This window comes from Euwallacea fornicatus, chromosome 5, assembly GCF_040115645.1.
Source record: "Euwallacea fornicatus isolate EFF26 chromosome 5, ASM4011564v1, whole genome shotgun sequence".
NCBI lineage: Eukaryota > Metazoa > Arthropoda > Insecta > Coleoptera > Curculionidae > Euwallacea > Euwallacea fornicatus.
In genome coordinates, this window is record NC_089545.1 from 5,142,936 (window position 1) to 5,170,419 (window position 27,484).

Genomic DNA, 27,484 nt, shown 5'->3' on the forward strand with positions numbered 1-27,484 from the left:
ATTTTTTTTTTTTTAATTTTTTTTTTAATGAAAAGCGAATGCCCCGACTACTTTTGAGGTACCTATGCAGTAAAAATGATTCAGCCAATATCTCAGACCGCCTCTGTGCCCACTTCCAACAAGAAATTAATTCCAAATATGCCGTGTGTTTTCTAGACGAGGCACGTAACGCGATACGCCTACCGGGGACACAATATTAAATCCAATTCCGCCTCAAATACCACGATTTTGATCCATATTAAACAAACTAGTTTTTCTAGTAGGCCCATAAACGGCGATAAAGCGTTTCGAATTATGTGTGTATGTATCTTATCCGACAATCAATTAATACATATTTATTAACGCCTGGGGCCGATATGACGTTTTTGCTTTTGAAACTGAATGAAACTTGAATATTCGGAGAGAAACCTCACAGTTTATTGTCGAAAATTAACAAGAAAAGTCAGATCGAGTCGCAATAAAAAAAAAAATCAAAAGTAACAAAATATTATAAATTAAAAAAAATCGCTCGAACAACTACAAAGGGCAGCTGTCCTACATTTTACTGCAAGGTTTGTGATCGACTTCAAACATTCGACCTCCGCGATGGCTAGATTTCACCTCAGGTGACTGTTGTCGAATAATGATTAACCCGGACTAACCGCAAACCTTGCCGTTTACAAATAAAAAAATATATAATAAATACACCTCATTAGGACAAAATTGTCAAATCGAACTAAAAATACGAACTTAAGGTACAAATATAAACAAAAAAGAGAGAGTCTGCGCATTTTATGTGAGCACTAAACTAAAACTAAAGCAATAAGTTAAGTTTGAAAACGTCTTTGAGTGGCACAACAGATCATAGAAACAGACTTCAGATATTACACCGGGTGGTTTTAGTAAACAGGGTGGCAATAATAAGATTTTCCACGCCGGCTATCCATCATCGATAAATAGGAACAGAGTATATTTACAGTGGCACTAGAAATTTACAACTTAATACGTAATAGTAGATATAAATTCTAAGTACAAAAAAAGTTAACAAATCTCAATAGAGAGCGCTTGAAACGGTTTCGGGCCCTCTATAAGCTACTTAGTAACTACTAACATTAAAAAGAAAGAGAGAGAACAACTAATTATATAATATCAAAAATATATAGTTAAACCCAAAAAAGACACTTTTTTTCACCTAGTTTCCCTTGTATTTTCTTTCATTATCACAGAGCATATTAATATATAAATTCAGATCTATAAGTCAAAAACTGGTCAAAAAACTACTCACTGTCTTAACTTTGTTGCCCCCAAAATTTTGGCACTCTGTATACATAAAACTCTGAAGATTGTCCTTTTTTAAGACCGACTCACTCTGGAATGATTTGAGATCTCCTTCGACGCATGTCATTGACTCTCAGTCTTGACCACTGGGTTAAGGTTCTCGGGCTCGTACCTAGTGTGCGTCCTCATGTGCCGTGTGATCATGTCTCTCCTGCAGGCCGCATAAGGACACTGAGGACACTTGTAGGGTTTTTCCCCGGTGTGCGTTCTCTGGTGCGTGCTCAGATGGTCTGATCTCGAAAACACCTGTCCACACACCCGACATGTGTACGGTTTAACCCCGGTGTGTAGTCTCATGTGTCGCGTGAGCATGTCGCTTCTGGCGAAAGACCGCTTGCACACCTCGCACAGATACGCTTTTGCTGTGGTTTCCGATGAGTTTTGCCTGCTTTTGTGTCTTGAAGCCATGTGCTTGGCAAGGCGATCATGTAGAGAGAACATTTGCCCGCACACTGGACATACGAAGGCCACATCGGAGCCTGGCGGCATTTCCTCAACCACTGGAGATACTTCAAGATTATACCTGGACGCCACTGATTCTTTTGTAGTGGGAGAAGCTACGTCTCCTTTGACTACAGGCACAGATACTGACCCTTTTGGAGGGAGGAACCCAGGGGGGAGCAGCTGCAGAGGAGGAGGAAGAGTTAAGCACTCCAGAGAACTGAGCTCTCTGGCCCTGATACCTTTCATGGACAAGTCCAAAGGGTATTCTTGGGGGGAATTTTGGGACTCTGCTGTGGCGGTGCGAGGCTTCTCGAACCATAAATCCGAATCCGAGTGACTGCGCCTCCGAAAGATATCTGGAAGGTACTTGGAGTGCAAGTAGCGCTCGAAACTGGGTGATGCGGGTGTTAAAGGGCTGATGGGGGATGCAGGAAAAAACCGGTCGTAAGGGTGCAAACTATGATGCCCCACTCCTGCAACGCATTGATAGCACGCACAAGGAGGCCTGTTCCATGTATGCGGAGGTGAATCATCCTCCTTAATCCTCAAAGGACTGAAACTGATTCTTGGAGATTCGGTACTACTATGCGGGGACTTATTACTCGAACTCGCAGGACTGAACACATCATCCTCCGGGTCTTTGACCGGTTCAAACTTGAACACTTCCCCGTAATGTTGTTTCTTCGTGGTCAGTCCTTCTTCGTTGTTGTTGTTGACGTACTCGTGCTTGACCATTTCCTCCTTGCTGCCGGTGAGCTTGTCCAGTACCTGGCTCAGCCGCTTGCGCTTCCGTTGCTTGACCAGTGGACGGTGGTTGTGGTTGGCCACCATCGAATGGTTGTTGTTGGTCTTATCCGGAGCCTCGAGAGAGCTTTCTGCCATCGTCATGGCGGGCAGCAGGTGTTCGTACGGCTTCCAAGCCTTCTTGGGACTGTCGATTGGCTGCGTGGTGGATTGCGTGGTTGGGTCCCACCTGAAATGGATAAAAGTAAAAATTAGAGGATGAAATTTTAATCACATCGCCGTAGTAGTCATTTTCAACTAATTATCTAAAAAAAAGATATCCCTGAAAGTTTTAACGTAGCTGTCGACAAGTTTGAAAAGGTAAAAATTCCGAAAAGTTCTAACTGTTTAATTTTTAAAGATTGAAAAATTAGTAAAAAATGTGTGAAAATACATTAATTGAATAGAAGATCTATTTTATGGGAGAAAGTTTAGGTTTCGAATTTTTTGCGTTTACGCAGAAGTAGGTACAATGAATATGAAGTAAAAGTAATAAAATTGCGCGAAGAAAACTTACAGCACATCTGCTTTACGGCCATTCCATTGGTTGCAACTGGTTACTACAGGTAGATAGCAATAAAAGTAAATACGGTAGATAATTGATGAAATTATGTGAATCGAACTAAACATATGGAATAAATGAATTAAAAAAATATTTTTGGGGTCAAATGACTGCAAAATCGCCTTCATATACAGGTGCGTAAGTGTGCCTACATCAATAAATAAATAACCGCACTTACCTACCTGCAAATCTAATTTTTTTGCCCAACTTCGATTAATATTTAAAGTCTCGAAACTTGAACTTTTTTTTACATAACATAATGGTAAGGTCCCTTGACTGACTCGATCTGCCTGCGTGTGATTTTTTTAAGTTTCCGATTCAGGAATTATTATATTAAGACGCCCACGCCGCTCGTCGTCACTGATCCGTGAATACGTGCCCCAGGTACCTGTCGATGGTTACCTGTGCGATCCACCTGACAATTGACCCCGTTCCGCGTCATGAATGGACAGAGACCGAAGACACGTGGTCGAAGACCTCTGTGAAGGAGCATGGTTGCCGTCTTAAGGCCCATTAAGAATTTTTATTCTTCTTTTCCAAAAGAACTAAGGGCTGTTTTGGCAACGTTGGCTTGATGGTGCATTGCGGGGGTGTCTAGACACAACTAGCTCAATCCAGTGGCTGCCCGCGAAGGGGGACGGGTGGAGATTGGAAAACTTTAACGAACTTAAATCCGCCTGTTTGTTCAATAGGTGGATTTAGATAATTTCTGGCGTCGCGGAAATCCCTTGCAGCTGTCTGTTAAGAATCGCCGTCTAAGCCCAAGTCTGCACTTTTACTGTTAAGCGTATTTGCACGTCTATGGTATGAATCTAAAATGGTGCAGAACGACTGCAAGCCAGGTTTTTCCATTCCGGCGAATGCTTCTGCGGATTATTTAATAGTAAATGTTGCGGGTGTCTGGCATCTTTTGGCACGAACCGGCTGCGGCAAAAGCGGCAATAAAATGCAACGGTCGATCGGGGGACTTGTCGATTGCAAGTTCCATTTCTATTCGGGTTTTGATTTATGGCCCCCGATTCGTGACAGTTTGTATCTCGCTGAAATCAACGAAAAAAACCAGACCCGCATTTACTTTTGCACTTGACAACGAGCGATCCAGTTCTGCGACAGGGGCCGCGCCCAACGTAATTCCTTCATCGTGCATGTTTCGGGTCTCCACTCTCTCTCTTTCTGAAGAAGTGTTGTAGGCATATTGTGATTTCATTTATATCGAGAAAAAAATGGCCGGTGCTTTGTCGAAGTCAGAAGCGGCGCATTCTTCGGGCCGTGGCAAAAACGAGCCGAGTACTGAAAGGAAATTTGTATTCCGTCGATTGTACCGACGATACGTATATGGTTCGAGGACGGCTCGAGATATGCCGATACGTTTCAGTGGGTGTTTTTTTTCGATGCCACAGAAATTTTTTGACAGCATTTTTGCTCCGCCAATGGTCGATAATCCTGCCCCTCCCTATAGTCCAATGTCCCACGCAGATAATAATAATTGAGAACCGATTACCGGGGACCAGTTTAGGCGGTAATTTAAAAGTATTTTGCAACAATTCTAGTAGCCGATAAGGTAGCAGTGAACCGTCGATAATAAAATTAATTTTCTGTGCTGCATGATTTCGATGCCCGCCGGGCATCGTCTATCGAGCGTTAATATCGAGCGCGTGGGTTAAGACTAGTTTTTAGCATATTTTCATAAATATCGGACAGGGGACAAAAACTCGATTAACACTAGGTAATTTACGGCCGCAGCGGTACCACCCACTACACGACTAATTAAACTTCTACATGCCCCTTCATAATTAATTCTATGCGGGATTTAATTAAGTTTGCTTTAAGGCCCGCTATCTGCGATCGGCACTTATTATTAATAATTATCAAGTACCTCCAGTTCTACATTTAACAACTGCCGTTGATTAATTAGCGCTCGAGACAATACTTTCCTTGACCGGCACACGGGATCTAAATTCGTGCAAACTTCACATTTACACACCTTTGTACTTTGCATCCCTGGAAGCAATAGTTTAGTATATTTCTGATTTTCGCTAATTTTTTAAAAAAGTTAAATAGGTTCAAATCGGGTAGTCCTCGAAGCATCCGAGACGCAAATTTCGAAAAAAAAAATCGTATTTTTAAACTCGAGAGAAATGAGTGATATTTGAACTCAGAATGTTGAGTTAGGATACGTCTAGGTTCGAACGACCGAGTTTTAGTTAAGTTTCCTTACTATGTTGAAGCTTGGACAATGATTTACGATAGTTGGAATGTTAATATCTTTTAAAATCAGATACAGAGAGGCGCTGGGCTGCACTTTTTCTGACCATTCTAAATGCGTTTGAGAGCGAAACAGTTGTCGCGACATGACGGACACAAGTTTGAGATATTGTCGCCGGTCCGACAAGAGGTTCATTAATTCGGACGATTTTAATTTGTACCGAAATCCAACAAAGCGATCGCGTCGACGCGTTTGCCAGATTTCCGTGATTAATTGTGCACCAGTCCGCCCGGGGAATGACAAAAAGAGGACGCTTTTTTGGCGTGGGACATTTCTCGCGCATCCCGAACAATGACTGCTTCAGTCTATAAATAATGTCTTCTGGCCGCGGATAGAGCGAGATGAACAACTTCGATTAGAAAATTCGAGAGCAACTTATTTTTCCCATTTCAAAAACGACTTTTCGAATGGGTTCGAATCGGGCCATCCTGCACGCTTCCAAAGTATTAAGTAGAAATGAAACTTGAAGAAGGCTTATTCATTCGATTGGACTAAACTTGAAGAAAGTCCAATAGTTTCGAACGGGACCATATCGGAGGCCTCCACACAATTTAACTACGAATTTATGCATAAAAAAGTTGTCTGTGCCGTATTTTTTCTATTTTGGCTAATGTTCCAAAAAGTTGAAAAAGGCCGAGTTTTGAAGGCCTCCCTAATATTTAAGTAAAGACATATCGGATAATATTATAATCGACCTAATCGCGGTCATCGAAACCGAACACCGATAAACCGTTTAGAAATGCAAATCAGCGTGGGCTAGATCAGGACTTGAATCAGGCCAAAGTGCAAATACTATGGGAAACGATATCGAAAAAAAAAACCAATCGAAACAGGCCTTATGCCAAATAGTTCAATATTGTTAATAGTCATTGTAATAATATAATTATTTGTTTATCCGATGTAGGTATAAATTAAAGGATTATCGTGTTTTTAATGACGGAATTACCGCAGCGACACCTATAAGGTGCGACCAGTGATTTACGTAAAGCCACCTTCTTAATTGATTTTCAATGTTTGCTCACGTTTCGACGAGGAAAAATGGCCAGTTCGATGCGATCTAATTGATATAAACGCTCTCGAAACGAATTAATCGCCCGTAATTAAGCCCTGCTGCAACTGAAGAGGTCTCGCTACAAAGTTTCTGAGCAAAATTTATGCCTTCGTCATTACCCCCATTATGCATACCCTGCTAATACACATTTTTCAATAACTTGTTTACACCTGCCCCCTGAGCACCTGTAGAAGCAATTTGAACAAAAAACAGGCGCACGCGATGCTTTTTTGTCACGTGAGGCTACTAGACTCATAATGGTTCCATTAGAACCGATTAATTTCGACTCACTCAATTAATAACCGAATCGATCTCTTTTGAAATGAAATAAAGATGGCTGCGGCAACAAATCATCGGTTCGATTCGAGACATCAATCAAGTCGGGCCGAATCGACTTCGACATCTCTATTAAGGCCCAAGTTTAGTTTTTTTTTTCAACCTTAATGGCCGGTGAAGAGTTGTGGGAGTGCATCAATTAGATCGAAAAGCAACGAAGAAATGCGATAAAAAATTGGCAACATCGCGTTAAGCGTTTGCTTTTAAATTATTGTGAATCAGCAACATCTGAATGTCATATATTGATATTATTGGGGAAGTTTGTCAATAATGTTGTCAATGTACTTTTTGGGTTTTTACTTTTGGATTATGACGCAGAAAAGTGTGGAAGACAGCCGGAGTGCCAGATTTTACCCAATTTAACTCACATTTCGCTCGAAGACAAGTGACATTTAAACGTAAGTACACAAGTCCTGACGATATGGCCACATAAAATTGATTAATACGGTTTTCTCCCTGGGGACAACTTAGTCACATGTAACTCAGAATGAAATCGGTGTGGGCGTCGCTGTATTTGACCATTGGGAGGAACCACCTGGCGCTCTCCAAATCCCGATGGGAGCTACATACGTGTTATCGATGCACACTGGCTTTGCATGCGAATTAGTTTCGGTTTATTTATTGATAATCAGCGTCGAAGTAGAGGTTCGCGTGCCGCCTCTCACTTTCCGGGATGAAAAGTTGGGAAAAAGCGCCAATCCCAAGATTCCGACAATAATTATAATTGCGCGCTACGTCGCTTGATTGCCAATTACCTGACGTACGGACCATTAAAGATTGACCTCGACTACCTGAGCAGGAACACGTAAAAACTGTATTTTTGGACTTAAAATAATAATGCCTTTCACCGAAAGACTGTTCTTGACATTGATACCGTTGCAGAGACGTATTCGAGACTTTGAAAATTCGGACCTATAACTCTTTGTGGAACGGTCAAATGTCAAATGTCCAATTCCAAAATCAACGAATTGTCGCAAGTATTCACTCAAAGACGGCAGATTTTCAGAATCTTAATCGGAGCTGACGGTTGAAGCAAACAACCATATTCTTTCCGTCCCAGGAAGTCGAGGAGTTTGGATCCTCAGGGTCGTTTTACGTGTATTTACCAACACCGTTACGAATTGTAACAATTAAATTAAACGCATTTTATTCTATATTTTCCTTTTTGACGTGCTCAAGGCGCAACATTCGAATTTTTTTCCAACCCTCCTACTCGTGGCTACCGAGTTGAGGTCTAATTCAATTCTCTCTCTAAAAGATCTAATAATGGGATCACTTGCAATGAGATTTAATTTATCATTTATACGTAGAGACCAGGCGGTATTAAGGACTTCGATTTTTTTAAAAATCCAGAGCGATGCATTTTCCCTGCTTTATACCAATTTTGAGTGGAATGAGTACGAATCGGGCCATCCTGGGGGCGTCCGTGGCATTTACGTAGGAGCAGCGACGTAGAAAACTCGAACGCGGCATATTTTTCACATTTCGACTGATTTTCAAAAAAAGAAAGGTCTTGAATCTGGCCGTGCTGGAGTACCTTTTAAATAGCGCACTTTCAAAATTCCATGGTTTAGCCTTTACCAACCGGCAAGTACCAAAACGCCTTAATATTCTTTCGGAGCCATATCCCATATTTAACGATTCCGCTTGCACAATGTAGTCCGGTCCTGCGTTTATCAGGTGTCCAAGAATTAATACGCAGGAAGTCCCCTATTAAACGCAAGAGATGAGAATTCGACGAGTGGGTCGACTGATTGATTTTATTAGACTAGTTCTAATGTCAGTTTTAGAGCTCGAGCCGATAATGATGGCAGTTTTGAGGGTGTGTTCCGGCACTTTTTCTGCAGCAGTCGCTTTAACTGTCTCGATAATTACCGCGTGGTGGGCGTTTTTTTCGCTGAAACGCGTCTTGATAAAGCGGATTTTTATGGGACGTTTATTTGGTCTAGTTTCACCGCCCACGATCTTAATTCCCTTTATGAGACCGATGATTTTCGCGACTACAGTTAGTCGTAGCGATGAGAATCATTTGCGACCGCGCAAGCGGAACTTTTTAATATGTACCAGGGCATTTTTCCTCGTCTAATAAAGAGGCCCTCGCCCGATTTATGCCTCGCAGACGAAAGGCATGACTGGCTTTTTCCCCGTTATTGAGAGAGAGAGAGAAAGAGAGAAAGAGGCAGAATGAGAGAGAGAAAGAGAGAGAGAGAGAGAGAGACAATAGAAAGGACTTGTATTGTAATAATAATAATAATAATAGATAAAGCGAATAAATAAAAAAGAACAAAAGTAATGCATTAACCGCAGATCTCTATCTTAAGTAAATAAATAGGCTCGTTGGGCAATACATAATATAGTAATAATTACTAAAATAGCCGAGTCGTTTTGGGAAATTGCCGCTTAAGTGGCAGCAGCAGTTTGATCGATCTGACCGAGAGATATTCAGGAAAAAACGCGCGTCAACAATGCCATAACGCAGATGGGAGGCGATTTCAACACCTTTAAGAGGTAGTAAATGGCACCGGCCAAGTTGGGCTGTATGACTGTCGAGAATCCCCGCACAAGAAACGCCGGATAATTGCATTTTTCTAAGCCGCGAACGACGCATAAACAGAGGTGTCCGGGAAAAAAGTATCCGTCGCTCGCGTGAACTCTGAGCGATCCCTATCCGGAACTGATTTATCGTTTATCATTGAAAAAGCTGCGTTCCAGGACTCAAAGAAACACCTGAGATCATCAGCTAAAAATAGCAGATATCGGCGAAAATCTCCCAATTCCCTCCCTTCTGAGTCCGCCACCATTTAGGGGACAAAAAATTGAACTCCAGCTCAATTTTCTCATTCTTATCGGGGTTTCACTTGAGAAGTTTGAGGTTTGAAGAATCGAAAATAAAAAATAAAGGCGAAGAACATTTTCATAAACATTTAATCGCTTATGGAAATTGGTATAATTTTTTTTGTTTTGCAAATTATAAAAATTGTTAGGCAAATTCGAGTCTTATCACACGTCATGGATACATTTTTTAATTTTGGAAAATGATAAAAATTGTGCTCACTTGAAAAATGCAGCATCTAAACTAGGCCACTAGAAAACACAAGTCAACGTCATTTTTTTTTCTACATTTTCAAAATGATAAAAGTTGTGTAATTTGGTAAAGTTTGTCGTCATTGTAATATCAATTATGATTCTTGAAATATGAGACATGCAAACGATGACTGGTATCAATTCCAAGAGTTTCTCAAATTTCCAGATAAACTAATTCTCGTAATTTGAACTTTTCTCCTAAAATGGTCGGCGAAACCTCCAGATCTAGTGCCCATAAGTCGATACGGTTATGCTACAACATACCGATAATTACCATCTCTAATGAATACTCAGTAGGAAGAATTGTGTAAAAAAAAACAACGGGGAACGTAGCGTTTCTGGGGACTCGCGCGCCATCACTCACCAAGATTTACGACGAAAACAGAATTCGCGACGTTGCCTTTTACGCCGTCGGCCATATGGGACGACGATTCGCGGAACAGTCGCCACCTGACGGACATTTTTTACGTACCAGAGTAATTACGGCGACCCGTAATTGCACCTAACGCCGATAAAGCCTTTTTCGGCCAATGCCCGATTGTTTTTCTTTCAAAGCTCTGTGCGCTTTTTGTACGGCGCTCGTTTGAATAGAAATGAGGAAAAAATCTAACATGCCTGAATCTGGCAAGCGAAGAGGCCGAAACTAAAACTGGTACGTTGAAAAATGGTTTCTGCGCTGGAATAAGGCTTCTTGTATGAGTGTGTGTATTATGTAAATGGGGCATATAAATGCGTGCGGATCCCGATACATATAGATTAGAGCAAGGAGGCTTCTTAAAGTCCGCTGAGGCGACACCTACATGCACCTTTAAATCCCCCGTCTGGTTTTATGTAAATATGAGTGCGGTGCTCGCGATACAGTCATTGTAATTGCAAATTTCCACGTTATAAATATCGAGAGTCCATTGGGACGTTCGCAAATATTTCATAAGCCCAGAACATCTTTTTGGTGCCATACATTAAAGCACGATCCGATGAATGGTGGCATATTTGCCACCTAACGCATAAATAAACCGGCCTCAAAAAGCCTACGCGAAATGTGTCTGCGGACAGAAGGGACGTCCGTATTTGGATGATTCGAAAGTGCGGGACTAATAATGGCGCATCTTGATACAAATATCTCCAGAATGCGGCGCGCTACAACTTTATCGGAATTTTTCTCGGGTACGTTTGCGGTATCATTAAACCACGGCCGTTTCCTCCTCCTAACGAGCCGAAAAGGAAACGGGCCGGTTTCGCTCATGCACGAGGAGCAAAAAAGCTCGTCCTTAATAAAATTTAAGTTTTATGCCATTATATCGGGGCTTGTAGCAGGCACGGTCGCTCAATTATCGCTGCCGTTTCGTTAAAAATCGGCACATCTGCCCATGGGTGTATGTCAAAAAAATTCGAACAAGAGAATGGGGGAAAGAATCTGCAGTTATTCAGGAATGTTCAAACAGGAATAGTCTGAATCGGTTCGTTGTAGTGTAGTAATTGCGATTAAAAATCATTGGTACACGTCATCTGTCGTAACTAGACTCTTCTTCTTCACTGTTATAATGCCCCCCTCATCTTTACCAACGTACAGACATCTAGGACACTTTCATTTGTTTTTCCTGCTTCTGACATATGTCAGGTAAGGCCTAGTCCGATTTCCAACTATTCTCGTGCGACATTGACATTTGAAATATGACATTTCTGTGCCTATCAGAGAAATACAAGGAAACAGTATTCACTTCCTTATTTTATCTACTTGAGGCGAGTTCAAATGTTTGTAAATTTGTCAAATGGCATCGAAATTGACGAAAAAAGATGCGAATCCGAGAACGTAGCCGCAGTGCACAATCAGAACTTTTCTCCCGATATAAAGTTATAAGCGATTGCGTTCATTTGGTATGCGGTGTTACTTTATTGTCCGCGGTCACGGTACGCGCGGTACTTAAAGGAAACGTTAGTGCCCATGTCGACAGCCAGAGGCCGCGAACATTTAGCTCGATATTTTACAGAGCTGAAAACGCCCCGTGCGGGAGAGAAAAGGCATTAAAAGATAAAAGGTGCATTACCGGGATTGTACAATAGCCGGGCCGAGCCGCGCTTATCTGCACACCAATCTGCTACTTTAGCAGTAGCCGGGACAGACCGCGCTTTGTAACTGTCATGTTTCTACTTTGGAACATTTAACATCATTATTGGCTGAAAACGAAGAGACATTCATTTGTTCGCACCTGTCGTCGATTGGTTTTCGTAGGCCTCCGCGCTCGCCCGATTTCAACCGAGTAATTAAAGGAACACCCTCAGTCTGGTCGAGGGGGAGGTCGTAAATAATGACGATAAAAACGCCGAGAGACCCAATCATCACCCACTGTAAACAAAAAAAGGGAGATCCTAATCGGGGGATGGATAATAAAAGTAAATCAGCGGCAGGTGGATTTTTTTTTGGTAGAGCCCCCGGGTATCGGAACCTTCAGAAGCCCTTTCTCGCGGCAACAAATTTATGTCTGTCAAGTTTTATTTGCTGTGTCTACAAATTGGAAAGCTGCAATTGAAATTGGACTGAAAATCGGGAAGTCCAAAGGGCTGATTGACAACAAACTCCTGAAATTCAGATAAACGGGATATTTAATTAAGACACCGCTACTTTGAAAACATTAAAAAACGGTCGTTAAGTAAATTTTAAACATCGTAAAAGTCATTCAATCGGGAAAGATCGTAAATAATGGAGCCCTAACTTCAGATTTGACCATGCAACTTATTGGTTCAACATCTTATTAGCAGGAAACAAAAGACGTCAAATGACACGTGTTGTCAAAATACGGACAAAATTCGAGTGGTGCCCCCTACAAATGAGAGTTCCTTTCAAATATCGGTCGTAAATGGCATCCACTCTACCATCCAACATGCCAATCACCAGAAGCAAAATATCTGTTAATTGGTTGAAAAGAATTTAATGGAGCTAAATTAGAATATCCCGGAGTTCACTCTGACCAATCTTCACTTATAGACAAAGGGCAGTTTTCCAGTGTTAAATCTGAATAAATTCGTTTAAAATTCTTGTTGGACGGCCCACTTGCGCAGGTATGGTGCTTGTCCGATGTAATCGTGTCCATCATTTTACGTCAAAACCGATTTCACCGGACATTTGTATTCGATTTCACGCCTTGTTGTCCATTGTATGTGTGCGCGGGACAGCGGCGTGGGAGAGAAAACCCGGGCATAAATTGGGATGTTTTTCTATAGGCTCGTATTTATTAATAAAATGCATTAAACATGGCCGAGCCCATTACAAGCGCGGCGGCTCATGAAACTTTCAATAAGAAACCCGAGCAGATTTGAATTGTTGCTCTGGCAGGTTCTCGTTGGGGGTGCCAACTGCAGTCATCGACACCTCATAAACAACTTTATCCCCCAACATAAACGTCGCCCAAGATCGTTATCGCCTATTTAAATCTACAGATATTATTTACGGCTTTTACGAGCCTCACCCGTGCAAAGGAGATACTTACGGTGTACGAAAGGTCTTCCCAAAGAATCGGTGGCCCGCGGAGGATCTGAAAAAACACAAGAAACTATCAGTAATGGAGCGTAACGGTACAACGTGGGAGGACAAAAAAACGTGGTACCCGCATACCCTGATCGAAAACAGATTCCAGACTTGCCGCGACATGCCGGCGGCGAGCCAAAATGGTCAGCGGGCAGATACCATCAGGCTACCGGTGCCTTTTCGGTTGATGGTATTCTTCGAGGGGAGGTTTTGCGCGGTATCTTCGCACTAACCCTTTACGGTGCAAAAACGGCCACGGTACCTGCTGGTCGTTGCAGCATCCCGAAGTGCCTAAAGTGGGTCGTGACCCCTTGAATTGACACGTGCCGGTGTTTCGAGACACGTGACCTTGACAAGGCTATGTGAACTCTACAGGACCGGAGCGAAACCACTCACTCAATCATTAAAACATTTCCCACACTTTTCACGAAAATGTACGGTTATTTAGACGGTTTTACGGCCATTCAGCTTGTTAAAACCGCATATTTATTTTCGGCGTGAATTATGGTCGTTTTGTGGGAATATTCGAATTTTCCGCTGATGTCAACGCGCCGACCGCGTTCATGCAGGCCGCCTGACTGCTCCGATCTATGTATTATTGACTTTTTACTATGCGTGCATTACATGGTGGACCACACACGCAGGTGTAGTCTATGACTTTGCGAGGGCGTATATTAGGTAATGACTTGCCATGGCCATCATCATCCAGGATGTTACGAAATTTTTCCAAATGGGTAACGTTATGTATTATTTTTGTTTCGATGCGCTGGCTGTCAAATGTGACTTCAAAGACAATGTTGCCGCATTTACGATGTAACACAGAATCAGTAACATTAATTAAAATGGACGGATATCAGTTCAAAATTTAATGCCAAGAAACTATTGCCCACATAACATGTTACTCATACAGACGAGAGATTCAAATCGTCTCAAAATGGAACTTTGAATCCGTATCTAAAATTAAAGCTAAGACTGCCCTTGACACAAACATAAAGGACGAATTTATAAATTAATCCTCAAGAAGAGGCTCGAAAACTAGAAATCGCACAAATCGCAAAAAAATTCGAGAAAGACAGCAGCTGTCATTGAGCTCGATGTTGCCACATTTAGAGATTATTCCACATGTTCTCGTCGCTTTTTGAAATATCGCTATGATTTGACGTCAGAGTCCTAGTTTCTCGTGGTAAAAAAGAACACCTTTTACGGCACACGTTACGTAAACGTAAACCAGTCCGACCCACACTTCGCATTTTATCCTCTCGACATCGACGGGGTATTATACTTAATTAAAAATATTAATAGATACCGTTTTGAGTTGCTGGAGCAAATAATTTTAATTGACAGCCTTTTTCTGACCACCGCCAGTTTACGGTTCGGCGTGCACCGGCGCACTTTTAATATTCGTAATTATTATATACTTGCCTCGAAATACCGATGAGAATTCAATGGCGAACGTCTCAATGAGTCCCGAAAAAGGAGACTACCGAAGAACAATATCGAACTACTGGGTATAAGACAGAAACGCAATCATTTGTTAACCACATGTTTCGACATTCCACGCGGCCACAAAAACATAATACGCTTGTTAGCCGGAGTGGTACCCGGGACAAAAAAACCCGGGTACTATTAGACTACCTTATTTAAAATGTTATTGGATTTGAATCGACTCCCGCGGAGTCCACTTCTTTGTTGCTCCGCTGGCTGCCTTTTCAGTCATTGACAAACACTGCTGATGGTACCGCTTTTTCAACACCATCGCCTGTCATTACCCAGTGATTAATGCGGTATTTTTTCTCTCCTCACCAGGCCTTAAACGGCCCTGCGCGTTTTTGATTAAACGAACTTTACACAGAATAGAAACTTATCAGGCAAATAAGCGTTAGACAAGGCACATACATAAACGTCCGAGTCGACGATATTCGATATGTTTATATCTGGGAATCGTGTTTTAGTGAATTTTTCTTATCTGCTTCTTTTATGGCTGCGTGTAAGTGTAATGTGATATTTTGATTACCTTTCGGTAGGTGTCGAATTAATATCGTCACACGTCCGGACGATGCGACATGAGTACGCCACTGGCGGGCAACACCGCCCCCAACCACTTTCCGGGGGGTGCATTCCCAGATGGGGAAGGTCAAGCGCGCGGCGTCGACATCAAGGTCGTCAGCTGACTCGGTCGCACGTGGCACGAAGACCCGAAAACAGCTGAGCCGCCCGGACGCAAATCAGGCGATCGCGGGGGCCATTCGATTTGAATACAATAGTAAACAATTGTCGTCAGAATTGGAGTGAAGTGCGTCAGCCCCGCGTTCATTAACGTGTTTTCGGCGACACTTTGAACTGGACGCCAGTCGCGGCAATTAAAACTGTCAATTACTGCTACTAATTTTTGTTCACCTACACTTCAAGGAATGTCAATTTTCTGAATGCTCGGCACCGGCTTTCGCCCGGCACTACTGCATTGTGTAACTATCCGATAGACGCAAATTCATACAGAAATATTGCCTTCCAACGTCCAAAGTCCCTTCGGTCTCAGTTAGGAAACAGTTTTACTGCTTTTTGGGACCATTTTTCGAAAATTTTCTTCTGTTTTTTTTTATTTAGTAGAGTTTAAGGCTCTTGGTTAACCGTCCAGAATTGTCAAGGTCACAACCGAAAGTAATGATCTCCTTGCACGACATTGATGTTACAGCAGGCAGAAACATAACATTAGGAGTAGAACTTCAAACGGGTACTTTTAGCACTGTACTTCACAGATTAGCGTTTCCAAATTTCCAGCCAAAATTGATTCTTGCCTTAAGTTTCCAACGGGAAGACTTTCGTAGGTTGTTGAAGTGACTTTTATGAAATAACAGCGCTTCGCCCTGTCTTTGTTTGAAAGGTGGGCGTAATAGATTATCGATTTTTTTCCCAAAGACCATAGAGACCGGAGGGCTGTCAAATTGAGTTGCGTTGTCACGTTGTAAAATGGAAGAAATTTCAAATAACTCTGGTTATTCTTAAAGATCTTTCCGTAAAATGATACGAAAACAAAGTCCGTTTTCCTCGTTTACTTGCCTCTTAAATGCTTACACCTCCACCAAGAAACGAGTTATGACAAATATGCGTGTGAAACACGTCTCGGTGATATACCTGTTGAAATATTGCAGAATCTAAACCAGGTGTAAAGCAACATTTCCCCTAAAACACGCTTCGCGTGAAACAGGAACGTCATCCATCTGTCAGAGGTGTCAAAACAAGCTCAAGTAGGCCGAGAGTTTACACCGTTTTATACATCCAAGAAACGCGCTCTGGTTCTCATTTCTAGCGATTTGTATGTCTGGACTTAAATTTAGAATTCTTATGGGAAAATAGATACGCGCGCCCATGGCTCGTGACGAAGGGTCTCGCTTGATGAACGGCCCACTGTTCAGATCTTAATACCAGCTATTAGTTAAAATTAAGATGGAGCTTTCGGTTAATTAAAAGAGTAGAAAATTAAGAAAAATTCCGGTCCCTTATTATATGCACTATCAGCGTTGGCCGGAGGAATAGAGGAAGAACGCATCTAACCATGTTGAACGCAGAGAGTCCTGATTTAAATTGTGCGTAAGTCGGAGCCGTAAATAGAGCCGCGGCGCTGAAAAATGACACATCAGCTGTTGTCTGTCTGCCTAGGTGGCTATATTTAAGAGTGAGAATCGGGTAAAAACAACGTAATTTCGGGGGAATTAATGAGATGTTTTGACGGCTCCTGAGAAACATGCACTAATAAAGCAATAGGCGATAAAACGAACCGTAATAATTAGCTTGTCAGTGCACACCTCCATTCGTCCTTTCCAATCGCAACTGAAAACATCGATCGTTAAAGTACCAATAAATAATAATAGATCGGGTACAGCGGCCCATTGTTTGCTTAATGACTCCCGTTAAAACCCCGCGAAAATTTATTTAAATAAACAGAGAAAGAGAGAGAGAACGATTACAATTGAAATTTAATCAACACCAAAGTTAGCACGCCACGCCCAACGCTTTATCTTTTAATTGTTTCACCGTATCTCCGATCGTGTGATAAACGATCGTCGCTTTGGTTCGGTTATTGCACCCGAAAACACAACAAAGGGACTGGGTCAGACCGCATGCCGGAGCGTCCCGACGCCCCCCACGGGGACGACCTTGAACTCGACGCCCGTTTGAATCCGGATCGATCCAGTCGTGGCCAACTGTTGCGGGGGTAACAACCTCGATACACCCCCGACTCGTGTCATGGGCGTTCTAGGTCACGAACAGGGAAGGAGGTTAAAAAATCATTCAATAGGAAGAGAAAGTTTCACCTAAATCGGGGGGAATAAATTGGTGGTAATTGAAGGAATCTAGTGAGTGAAGTCTGGAAACAATGTAGTAAATTGACATTTCGTATATTTTGGTCACTCTTCTAATGAATTTAATCACAATAATGTGATATCATAGAGACATGACAATAGAACATCATTATTTTGATTAGCTGTGCGTTTCGGATATTGCTGCCAAATTTTATTGAATTTTTCTTTGACTTTCCATGCTTGTAACGGTGTCAATTAATCTTTTTTTTATTTGAAAAACTTCTTAACCTTGAATCTGTATCACAAGAATGATGACCAAAATTGGACAATTTACCTACCAATCAGAACCCGACATGGAGAGAAAACCGAAGGAAACTAAGTGACAGTTATGGCCTTTTTAAAACTGACTTAGAAATTGAAACTGTTGTCTCCACCTGACAGTAACCAAATGACAAAATAATCTCCCACAAAAATTTTCGATAATAATGAAGTGCCAAAAGGATTCAGTTTTGAGAATTTAAGATTCCTTTTAATTCCTTAAAAAATTTTAACGATAATAAAATTACTTTTTGATCTCCTTTAAATTTCATTTGAATGCTGACTAATGGCTCTAAAAGAGCCGTGAAAATGCCTTTCACAGGAAAAAGGTAACGGTACGAAGTGTGACATCACGGAGGCCGTAACGAAAAAATGAAGTGTTGATAAATCTGGTCAATCGGAAGGTCACATTGTCAAATAACATTGGAACGTTAAGATAAGATACGAAAGGGCACTAGGGGAAAAGAACAAATTACTTTAATAACAAGTTGTGCGAGGTTACGTAAAAATCTGATGACCATAAATTTGGTTGACCCGGAGGCTAATCCATCAAAAATCCAAAATTGGAGAGAGATATTTAATTTATTTCGATAATCTCTACTACGATGGTGACATGACTTTTGGTCAATTTTGCTGGAACAATGTTGCCGTTTTTATTTCCATTGTTCATAGTGTGTTTATATGCGGAGTTTTAGGACACCACTTTTCCTTTGTAATTTAATCCTTGACTGAGATGTGGGCGGCTGCATCTGGCAGTGCAGTGACTAAAACATCCCTCCTACACGTGCAGAGGCGTCGTGCCATCTCCGACGCAAGCAAGAGCCCCATTATCGGCGGTCTTTACTCGTCGTTTCTCTCGGTCCACTAAAGGCAAAATCGCTTTTTTTTGTTTCGAAGCCACCACACAAAGGCCGCTCGACGATCCTGTCAACCTTCGAGACGAACGGTCGCCACTTGCGCTGTGCATTTGCATATTTTCGTTAAGTGTGGTTACTAATATTTGCCTAAAAGGCATACGGCACATGTGCGTCCGCTGCTTATTTAAGTAAAAGATCAATATTGATTTCACTTAGTTGGACAAACGTTCGGCTATGTCCGTCGACAGCATGTCGTCTAATACTTGGCAGATTTGAGTACGCTCGGTCGGTATCGAACAATAATAATAATTAGTTTTCAGTGGCACCTGTCCAATAATGCGAAAAGGAGCGATCCTTCATCCCATTACCGACCAGGCGAGCAAGTGTTGTCCTAATTGCGCGTCTGATACGCTTTGAAACCCTTGTTGCGCGACCCTAATTGTTTGACTAATTGCGCTGCTTGTCAATTATACCACAAATTTATAGTCGCCACTTCACAGGAGCCAATTCCGGCTCAATATAATATAAGCTGTTTCCGAAAATAGTAGCAAGAACATAATACTGCCTGTACCGAGAGTACTTGAGAACATCCGGCAGCATCGCTCTACAATTTTGACAGCTATAAAACTTTAATCAAACGATGATTGCGATGTTGCCACTTGTCAATTATTTACTCGGTAATTATCCATATAGACTCCAAGAGAATTCTCATTTATTCCAAAAATTACGCGTTTTATCGTTTTAACGGCAGTGACACTGCATTAAAGTAGAGAAAATTTTAAAACGATTTTAACTGTTCCCGGCTCAATACTTTTTGTTGAAAAACAGCGAATAGAGAATACTCGACAACATTCTGACAGTTTAAAAATGAAAAAATCGATTAGGTGTTGATCTGATCAACGTGAAGGCCAAAACGTTAAAGTTGAATATTTTGGTCATTCAGAGAGATAGATAAAGGGCTTTTTTTCACAGAAATTCGCCATAAAATTAAAAAAATGCAATTCTCGAAAATACTACTTACATTTCTTTTTCTCTACATGGAGCACTGCGGTAACAAATATATGTATAAGTAAAATTGGGCTGATGGCAACTGAATAAGCTGCAAAATAATCCAGATAACATGGTTTACTTAAGATATTGATTATCGCCGCTTATTCTACCCGCAAGTACAATATTTGCACGTTTTTCGGCAAAATGGCGTCGCCGCCGAATTCAAAATGGCACCCGCTGTCCGGTAGTTTTTCATGTGCGACTACGAGCAACACGAAAGAATTCCGAGAAGCAGAACGTCGGTAAATTTAAGACGTACCGGTACCAACTATCGGTAAAAAATGGGCTCTCGCCGCTGGAGGCTTTGCCTAAGAATAAATTAAACGTAATTATTGACAGTTCTATTATCGATTTGAGAATTAATCGGCGGTGGCTAGGCATCATTATGTTCGGAATCGTATGATTCATTGAGAGTTGCCGTTGAAAACTACCACGGCAACCGATAACCTAGGAGTCAGTAACAATTATAATTTCAGTCTTTTACTTCAACTTTACCCCAAATGAATGAAATTACACCAGATGCGGCAACAATGGTCGGTTCACTTGTTTTAGAACTCCGTTGTCTCAAGTGTCAGAAAATTCGTCTATTCATTGAAAAATTCTTCTTGACTTAGATTACCAAAGTTTACCACAATTCTTTCATTAAAAAATGCAACATTGTTACGTTCTTGTGTTGAGACTTCAAGGTGTTGGTCTTGGAAGTACTATTTGATGATTTTCTTCCCCATGCCTCATTACAAATTGCAGTGTATTTTGTACACTTATTTCAAATTCACAATTAAGTCATCTTTACGGAAAAAACACACCAAATGTTATGGAGTCTTTGAGGCGCGTCAGCAAGGCCTTATTATTATTTTTTTTAATGGCAACTATTGCTCGTTATAAAATTAATAATCACCCTTCTGTGCCTGGAAATACATATGTGGAGTCTTTATTAACCGTTAATTAATTCAAGTGTGGCAAGAAGGCTACATTCTTTTGTTTAGCTCTTAAGCTATTTAAAGCTTTGCTGCCAAATGTTTTCAGAATGTTCTTAATTTTTTTCAGACCTTTATTGCAGTTTGCATAGTATTTGAAGCGCGCTTTGCCTAGCAAATGGTGATTTATGCTTAATCACACATACAGTAACAAAGCGTCACCCCTCTACGTAATTCTCAAGCTATGCTTAGTTAACGAGTCATCTAATACCTGGATGTTTTATTTTTTTTAGATTTTTACTTCACTTTCATACAATTAAATGTCTGTTTCTCTGACAGAAAACTGGGCAGTGTAGCAGTTTTTTACTAGAATTGTCCATGAACTCAAAAATATTGAAGATATGCAACAGTTGCGTTAATATTGCTAAGGTGCCTTTATTGTTCAACCCAGACTTTATATCGAAATCTCTTTCACTTTTCTTATGATCATTCTAGGAAATTTTATTTTAACGTCAGAAAACAACTTTGTTAGCTTTAGAACTTGAAGCAAGTGAACGGCAATAATGCTTCGTTCGTTTGTTCTGTCATGTCAGAAGTTCTACATGTTGTTGCCAAATTTCATTGCCTAATTGATATCAGTTGCTGCCCTTTCTGGTGAGATTTTAAACTTCTTTACTGATTAACTTATATAACTAGCAGAGTCGTCAGTTCCATCACTTTATTCTTATAAAAATCTCTCTTCACCTAGTTTTTTCAAATCAAGATGCAGTGAAAAACGGCAACATGGCATGATTTATTTGTTTACTTGTCAAATAATTTTTGTGCAGTATTGTCGAATTGCTTTAAATTAATATTATTTATTACTTGCTAATAAAATTTTGCGGATTTCAAGATAAGGATCGTCTTGGATCACCGGAGATTTATTATTGCCGATACTAGGGAGGTTCTTTCCTGTAGGGATTCGAGAAGTTTTTTTACATATTTTAGCGGTATTTACAGTCTAAACAAGAAAAAATTTTTCGTTTTTTAAAGGGAATTTGGCACTATTTTTGATGATTATTTGGGATTAAAAAAGTCACAATTTAAAGGTGAATTATTTTTGTAGTTTGAAATTTAAAAATATCCAAATATAATTTAGAACAATTAAAACGCAAAGTAAAGTAAATGTTTAAAATGCATTTCTCATTTTTTTGTTGACTTTCCGCCTTCAAGCCCTGTCATGGTACCATCACCAATCAAAATACTCACCATGCAAGAGCCACTAGATAACCACCCCCCACGTCACATGTGAATCACCACCCAACACTGATAGTACTGTGGCGAGAAAAAAGATAAATAAATAAACGAAAAAAACACTGGAACGTCGCACGCGTACTGTCCTGCGCGTGCCGCTTCTAGTTGCCAAAGCGACAACGTTCGTCCGCCGACTGCGGCAAACTGACAACGGAGTCGGGAAAATTTCGCACCCACGGCCAGAACTACGAGCGACCAGGGCGGCCCCTGATTCGTCGCTTTTCACCTCCCACCCCCCCTCTTTTTGCCGCCCGTTTTTGCGTTTGGCGGCGGGTTCGCCAACGCTTTGCGTCGCGTACACGCCGCTCGCACCAACGCTCCGTTCCCAGATTGTCCTGATTTAAGTCTCGACTTTTTTTTTCTCGAAAATTGTTGATAGAACGTAAAAGAGTTCTTAAATTGACCGCTTTTTCTGATATTTCGTAGAAATCGACCGTGCATAGGTTTGGTTAAGTTATAGCCCAAGATATAAATATAGAAGATTTTAGTCAATAAGAGATTAATGAATGAACATCATCGAAAGTAATTGAATCGGAATACAAAAAATGCATTTTTCTGCAAAATAAGGTGAATCTAAATCTGGTCAATCTGGAGGAAACATATTCTACTTAATTCGCTCTCAAAACGTAGATGATATCGAATCTGAAATACAAGATATGAAACCGTAGAAATGCATTTTGAGATGTACTAGAAACATGCGGATGTAAATATAGCAAACCTAGAAGTTGAAAGGTCAAGATTTGTTATGAACGTTCATTAATTGTAACGTAAAAAAGGCATTTTTTATATAAATTAGGGAAACCGAAATGTGGATATTAACCCTTATAGTTATCTAAGGACGATGTAAAAGTACCAGCACAAATTGAATTGCAAAATATTCATCAAGCAACTGTAATTCTGACTATTCTGGAGTTCAATTCATCAAAGAGAAGGGTAAAGTCTTTAGAGCGATTTTGGAGCCAATTTTATTGATCAAAAGCGTGTACTCCCAGGAAACAAAATTTTATTCAAAATCCTGTTGGTGTCAAGTTTTTCCACCTTGAAATCCAATGCATTAGAACTGATTACGAATAAAAAGGTGTTTTTCTGTAAATCAAGTCTTAAATGTTTAGCATTTCAACTACGCAAAATTTTTACCATACAAAACAATTCTTCCTAAAAACACCAAAAGGATCTAAATCTGCATGGCCCGGAGATTCAATAACCAACCGATTAGATTTGCATGTAAATAGGGCTGGAAAATGTTTAGAATATTTCGAGAAATGGCCCTGCACCTGGTTGTCTTGCATCAGGCCGATCAATCTCGACCTAGGAAGTTATCTTGGATTGGGGCGGGAACGCGTAGATTTACGCGCCTTTAGAGACGCGCTCTTAATTAACAAGTTGTCAGGCCATGAAAGCCATTAAGCTAGAGCCACGAGAGCCATTCGGGCGCGCAAAAAACCCCCGATGCATACGTTAAGGTACGTTCACACATATGTCGGCTGGCAAGGCGATAAATCGTCCTAAAGGCGCGCGTGCCGCTTCGTCTTTAAGAAGATTTGGCAAGAAATTAGACGTCTGGGCCTATTGTTGTCCGCTTGACCGCCGGTCAATGCCCATTTAGCACCGTTGTTTGCAAGCTGCCTTCCCATGTTTACCGATTAGGGCTCATTGTATTGACATAACCGCCCTCGCAGGGGTTCCAAGATTTTTGGCGCTCAAATCAACCCTCGCGGCTGTCGCAATCGCTTACGCAAATTTACCGAAAATCGACGCTTTATCAGCGGAACGGACGCGTAAATTTATAAACAAATACAAACTCGAAACGCGTGGGTTGATTTACTTATAATTAACTCCATATCGTATCAAAACAAGTACTGTAATTGAACCGTCTTACACTATCACTGATAATTGTTATTGTACCAAAGTAGGCGTCTTTGGATGCGTTGCATTGTCGTACGCTATACGGGCTGTGTCGGATAGTCAAGGAATCCGACAATTCACCGTTACATTTTTCTAAATTTTAAAGCCTCAGAAATCAATTCAACCTTCATTCAATGGATCGGAAATAATCAAAATCATATGATCTCATTATAGATTTATTGTTTGTTAAACCCCGCCACTGTAGATGTTATCGGATGTTTTGGTTCGTATTGTCGCACGTCAAACGATCGATGACGGCAGCAAGTTTGACCTAGACAAAAGATTTTTAATTGCTATAAATAAATTAGTTCTCGTATCAATAATAATAAACGCGCATGATCCACTAGTCCAATGTGTTATTTATTGTTGCTTATCGCCAATAATTATGCAACTATGTTGCTAAATTGATTTCTGCGTCAATTTAAGAAAAAACTTAAGTGAGTTTATGTCTGGTCATCTCGAAGGCCAATGAAAGAATTTTACCACCTGGGATGTTTTATATAAATATAACCGACCTCAGCTGAGGGGGTGGCATTTGAATAACCGCTCTAACAATATAATCGGATTTGTGCTAGATCGGCGGTATCGGATGTAACGTTTTTCGGCTCAAGTTAAAAGGTGAGCATTGTGACGTTACGAGATTGCGTCGAGGGCTCTATTTTATTCATTACACAAAGCCGTACAGGGGCGCCCTTTAATTTTCTTTGAAAGTTCCTTAATATCCCCTTAAGAAAGCGAGTGCGGCTCTGGCTAAAGAACCATCCCTATTCATCCCTGTAAAGTTATCCACGTGCCCTTCTTCTGATGCGGGCTCTTTTGTGCATCTTTTTTTAACGGTCGGATTCTTAAGGAACGTGCCCCGAAATTTTCGGCAAATATGATTGTCTCGCGCACATTCCTGACCTAGACCCGGTTCATCTATCGACAAATGTCAAATAATTCAGAACGAGGCTGTTGATAAAATCCGTTAGGAACGTTTAATAAAACCGTTCGTCTCGCAGGTTTTACTAATGGAATTTTATGGTATCGCATTTGTCAATGTTGGAGGATATTCAAATTATTGTCCGTTTAATTCATTCGGACGAATTAACACGGTAGAGTTATGCGGTCGGTGCGGCATAACGCGAGAGACAAGTGCAATACGGGGGAAAAAAATTAATGGAATTGTCAAACGCGTTGAAGAGCTGTTTAGATCGGTTTATTGATCTGTTCTCGAGATACCATCGGGATTTGGTAATTTATGGCCGCGCTTTCTCTCTCCCGCGGCCTTCGGCCGAATATACACGGTGAGGCCGGGACAAAGGCGCACACGTAAGAAACGATGAAAAAAGGAATCGGAGTCACGCGACGTCCCGGGCACGCGAAACTTTAAGTAATTCGCCATTTAAAGCCGAAGCGAGATAGCCGCCGTTTGATAAACCGTTTATTTATATTAATTGGTTCGATACCAATAAGTCAGCGCTGACTAATGACCCTAAAAGGGCCGTAAAGATGCCTTTCAAAAGAAAAAGTTAATGGCTCGAAGTGTGGTCATCTCGGAGGCCGTGGAGGAAAAAAAACAAGTGTTTATAAATCTGGTCAGCCGGGAGGGCATATCGTCGAATTGCATAGTAACATTAAGATAGAACATGAAAGGGCATTAGAAAACGAGAAAAATTGCTTCAGTAACAAGTTACACGAATACAAAATTAAAGGGGTAATTAACTCAACTTCGGGAGATCGTTACGTAGAAAATGACAATGAGAATGACCTTGAGGCCAATCCTTCAAAAATCCAAATTGAAAAAAAACGAGTTTAATTCTCGTAATCCACTACGATAAGGGCAGTCGAAATACTGTTGTTGTTGTTTTTTTAATTTGAAAATATTGGAAAAGCAGAAAATTCCTTGACAACCCAACCGATATGAATCTGGTGAAGGTCGATCAGAGGACAGTCCGTAAGAAAATCGAAGATTATAGAAATCTAGTTATATCCTGGCAATTCGTCACGAAGGAAACCATCTAGACGTTCGTTAAAAAAAAATCCTCAAGTCGGGTCATCCTAGTGAAGGTAGTTAAAATCCACACAAATCGTATTTAGGCGATTTTCCCGCAGCTGCAAATCAGGGATAAGACACCCCAACCGTTCCTATATCGGAAACAAAACACGGAAGACTTCCCTTGAGGGGGACGTGCTGTATTCGCACCTTCAGGGGGTTATTCCCCTCGTGGTGCGGTGTCACCTGCGAAGATGCTGACCGTGAGAAAGTTGCGCAATTAAAGGGGGTTTCGTTGTTTTCGTAGGGGGTTCGCCAAACCGGTCATGAATGTCGCCAATAATTGAAGCTCTCTGTACCACGTTGGGAATGTTGTATACGTTGTAAGTTTAAATTCGAACCAAATTGGTGTGTTTGGGTAGAGGCTGTTCCGTAGAGACTCGATACAGAACAAGAAAAAGTATTTGAAGTCTCCTTGGGAATAGAATATATTGAGCGTTAAAGGACGCGTGTCCTGGGTGACAGTTTGACTTACAATGCAGTCGCAAATGCGGACAGAATCCCAATTAAGTCCCTACTAACGTACACGACGTGTTAATCCCGATCGGAACACTGTTGCTACACTCTTGGAAACGTTATAGTATTGTTGTTAACTGATAACAGCACAATACCAAATAATCATAAAGAGCGTGATTTTTTGCGAAAATCATGTAGATTTAAGTGCGATCACCTTGAAGGCTTCTGGCTCAACGATTGATATATCCTTAGTTCAGCAATTAAGAAAATAATACTTGTCAAAATGTGCATTGTTCTTTTCGAATATGCCTCCTAAAATTCATTAGTTTTTCCAATCCTTTATCACCTTTTTGATGCCAAGCTGCTAAGATGCAAAACTAGCCCCCGAAACTGGTCTTCTTGAGGGTCAAAGTTGACTACACGTTCCCACGGCTCACCCTTCGAGTTTCCTTTGTTTCGGTTCTCCTTATCCCCTCGACTCCTCATGAATTCCGCCACCGTCCCGAAGGTATGCAACAAGGGGAACAAGTAGGAGCATTATTTGGGGCCCCCTTCATGCCGGCATTTGTTTGCCATGATAGGTCGGAGAGGGAGCACAGCGTGAGACTTTTGGAAAGGTGGTGATGCAACGCCCGCTTTAATTCCGAGTCTCCCCCAAAAAAAATCTCTTCCAATTAGCGGCTGTTAAGTGTTGTTTATTGGGATAATTGACCCGGTGGTCAAAGACGCGATATGGAACAATTCCACCCACTTGAATCGATTTGTTTTTGATGTTAAGGTTGTTATCGCATTGGCGTGGAATAGAGTTTTTGAGTCGACGTTAAGTAGGTTGATATTGAGGGCGCGCCGCTGGTCCGCACGCAACATCGACGAAGAATCTGATTGTTATTTAAGCGATTTGGCATTAATTAAGACTATTGACGTCACTGGGAGTGACATTTGAACTCGATGTAGACACAGAAGCTGCGTTGACGCCAAGAGTAACT

The 27,484-nt window shown here is 41.1% G+C and overlaps 1 protein-coding gene across 4 annotated transcripts; it reads right to left on the reverse strand.

Annotated features, from left to right (window-relative positions):
• Positions 1-395: 395 nt before the first annotated feature.
• klu (klumpfuss) lies at positions 396-24,393 on the reverse strand. 4 transcript variants are annotated; one of them, XM_066282156.1, is made up of 3 exons: positions 22,058-24,393; positions 13,329-13,373; positions 396-2,734 (listed from the first exon to the last, which is right to left on the reverse strand). In XM_066282156.1, exon 3 carries the CDS (start codon positions 2,647-2,649, stop codon positions 1,381-1,383), a length of 1,269 nt encoding a protein of 422 aa, XP_066138253.1. In that variant the 5' UTR covers positions 2,650-2,734; positions 13,329-13,373; positions 22,058-24,393; the 3' UTR covers positions 396-1,380. The 4 variants fall into 4 exon arrangements, with proteins under 4 accessions (XP_066138253.1, XP_066138252.1, XP_066138254.1 ...); XM_066282155.1 differs by lacking the exon at positions 22,058-24,393 and adding an exon at positions 15,381-16,479; XM_066282157.1 differs by lacking the exon at positions 22,058-24,393 and adding an exon at positions 13,454-15,286.
• Positions 24,394-27,484: the final 3,091 nt, after the last annotated feature.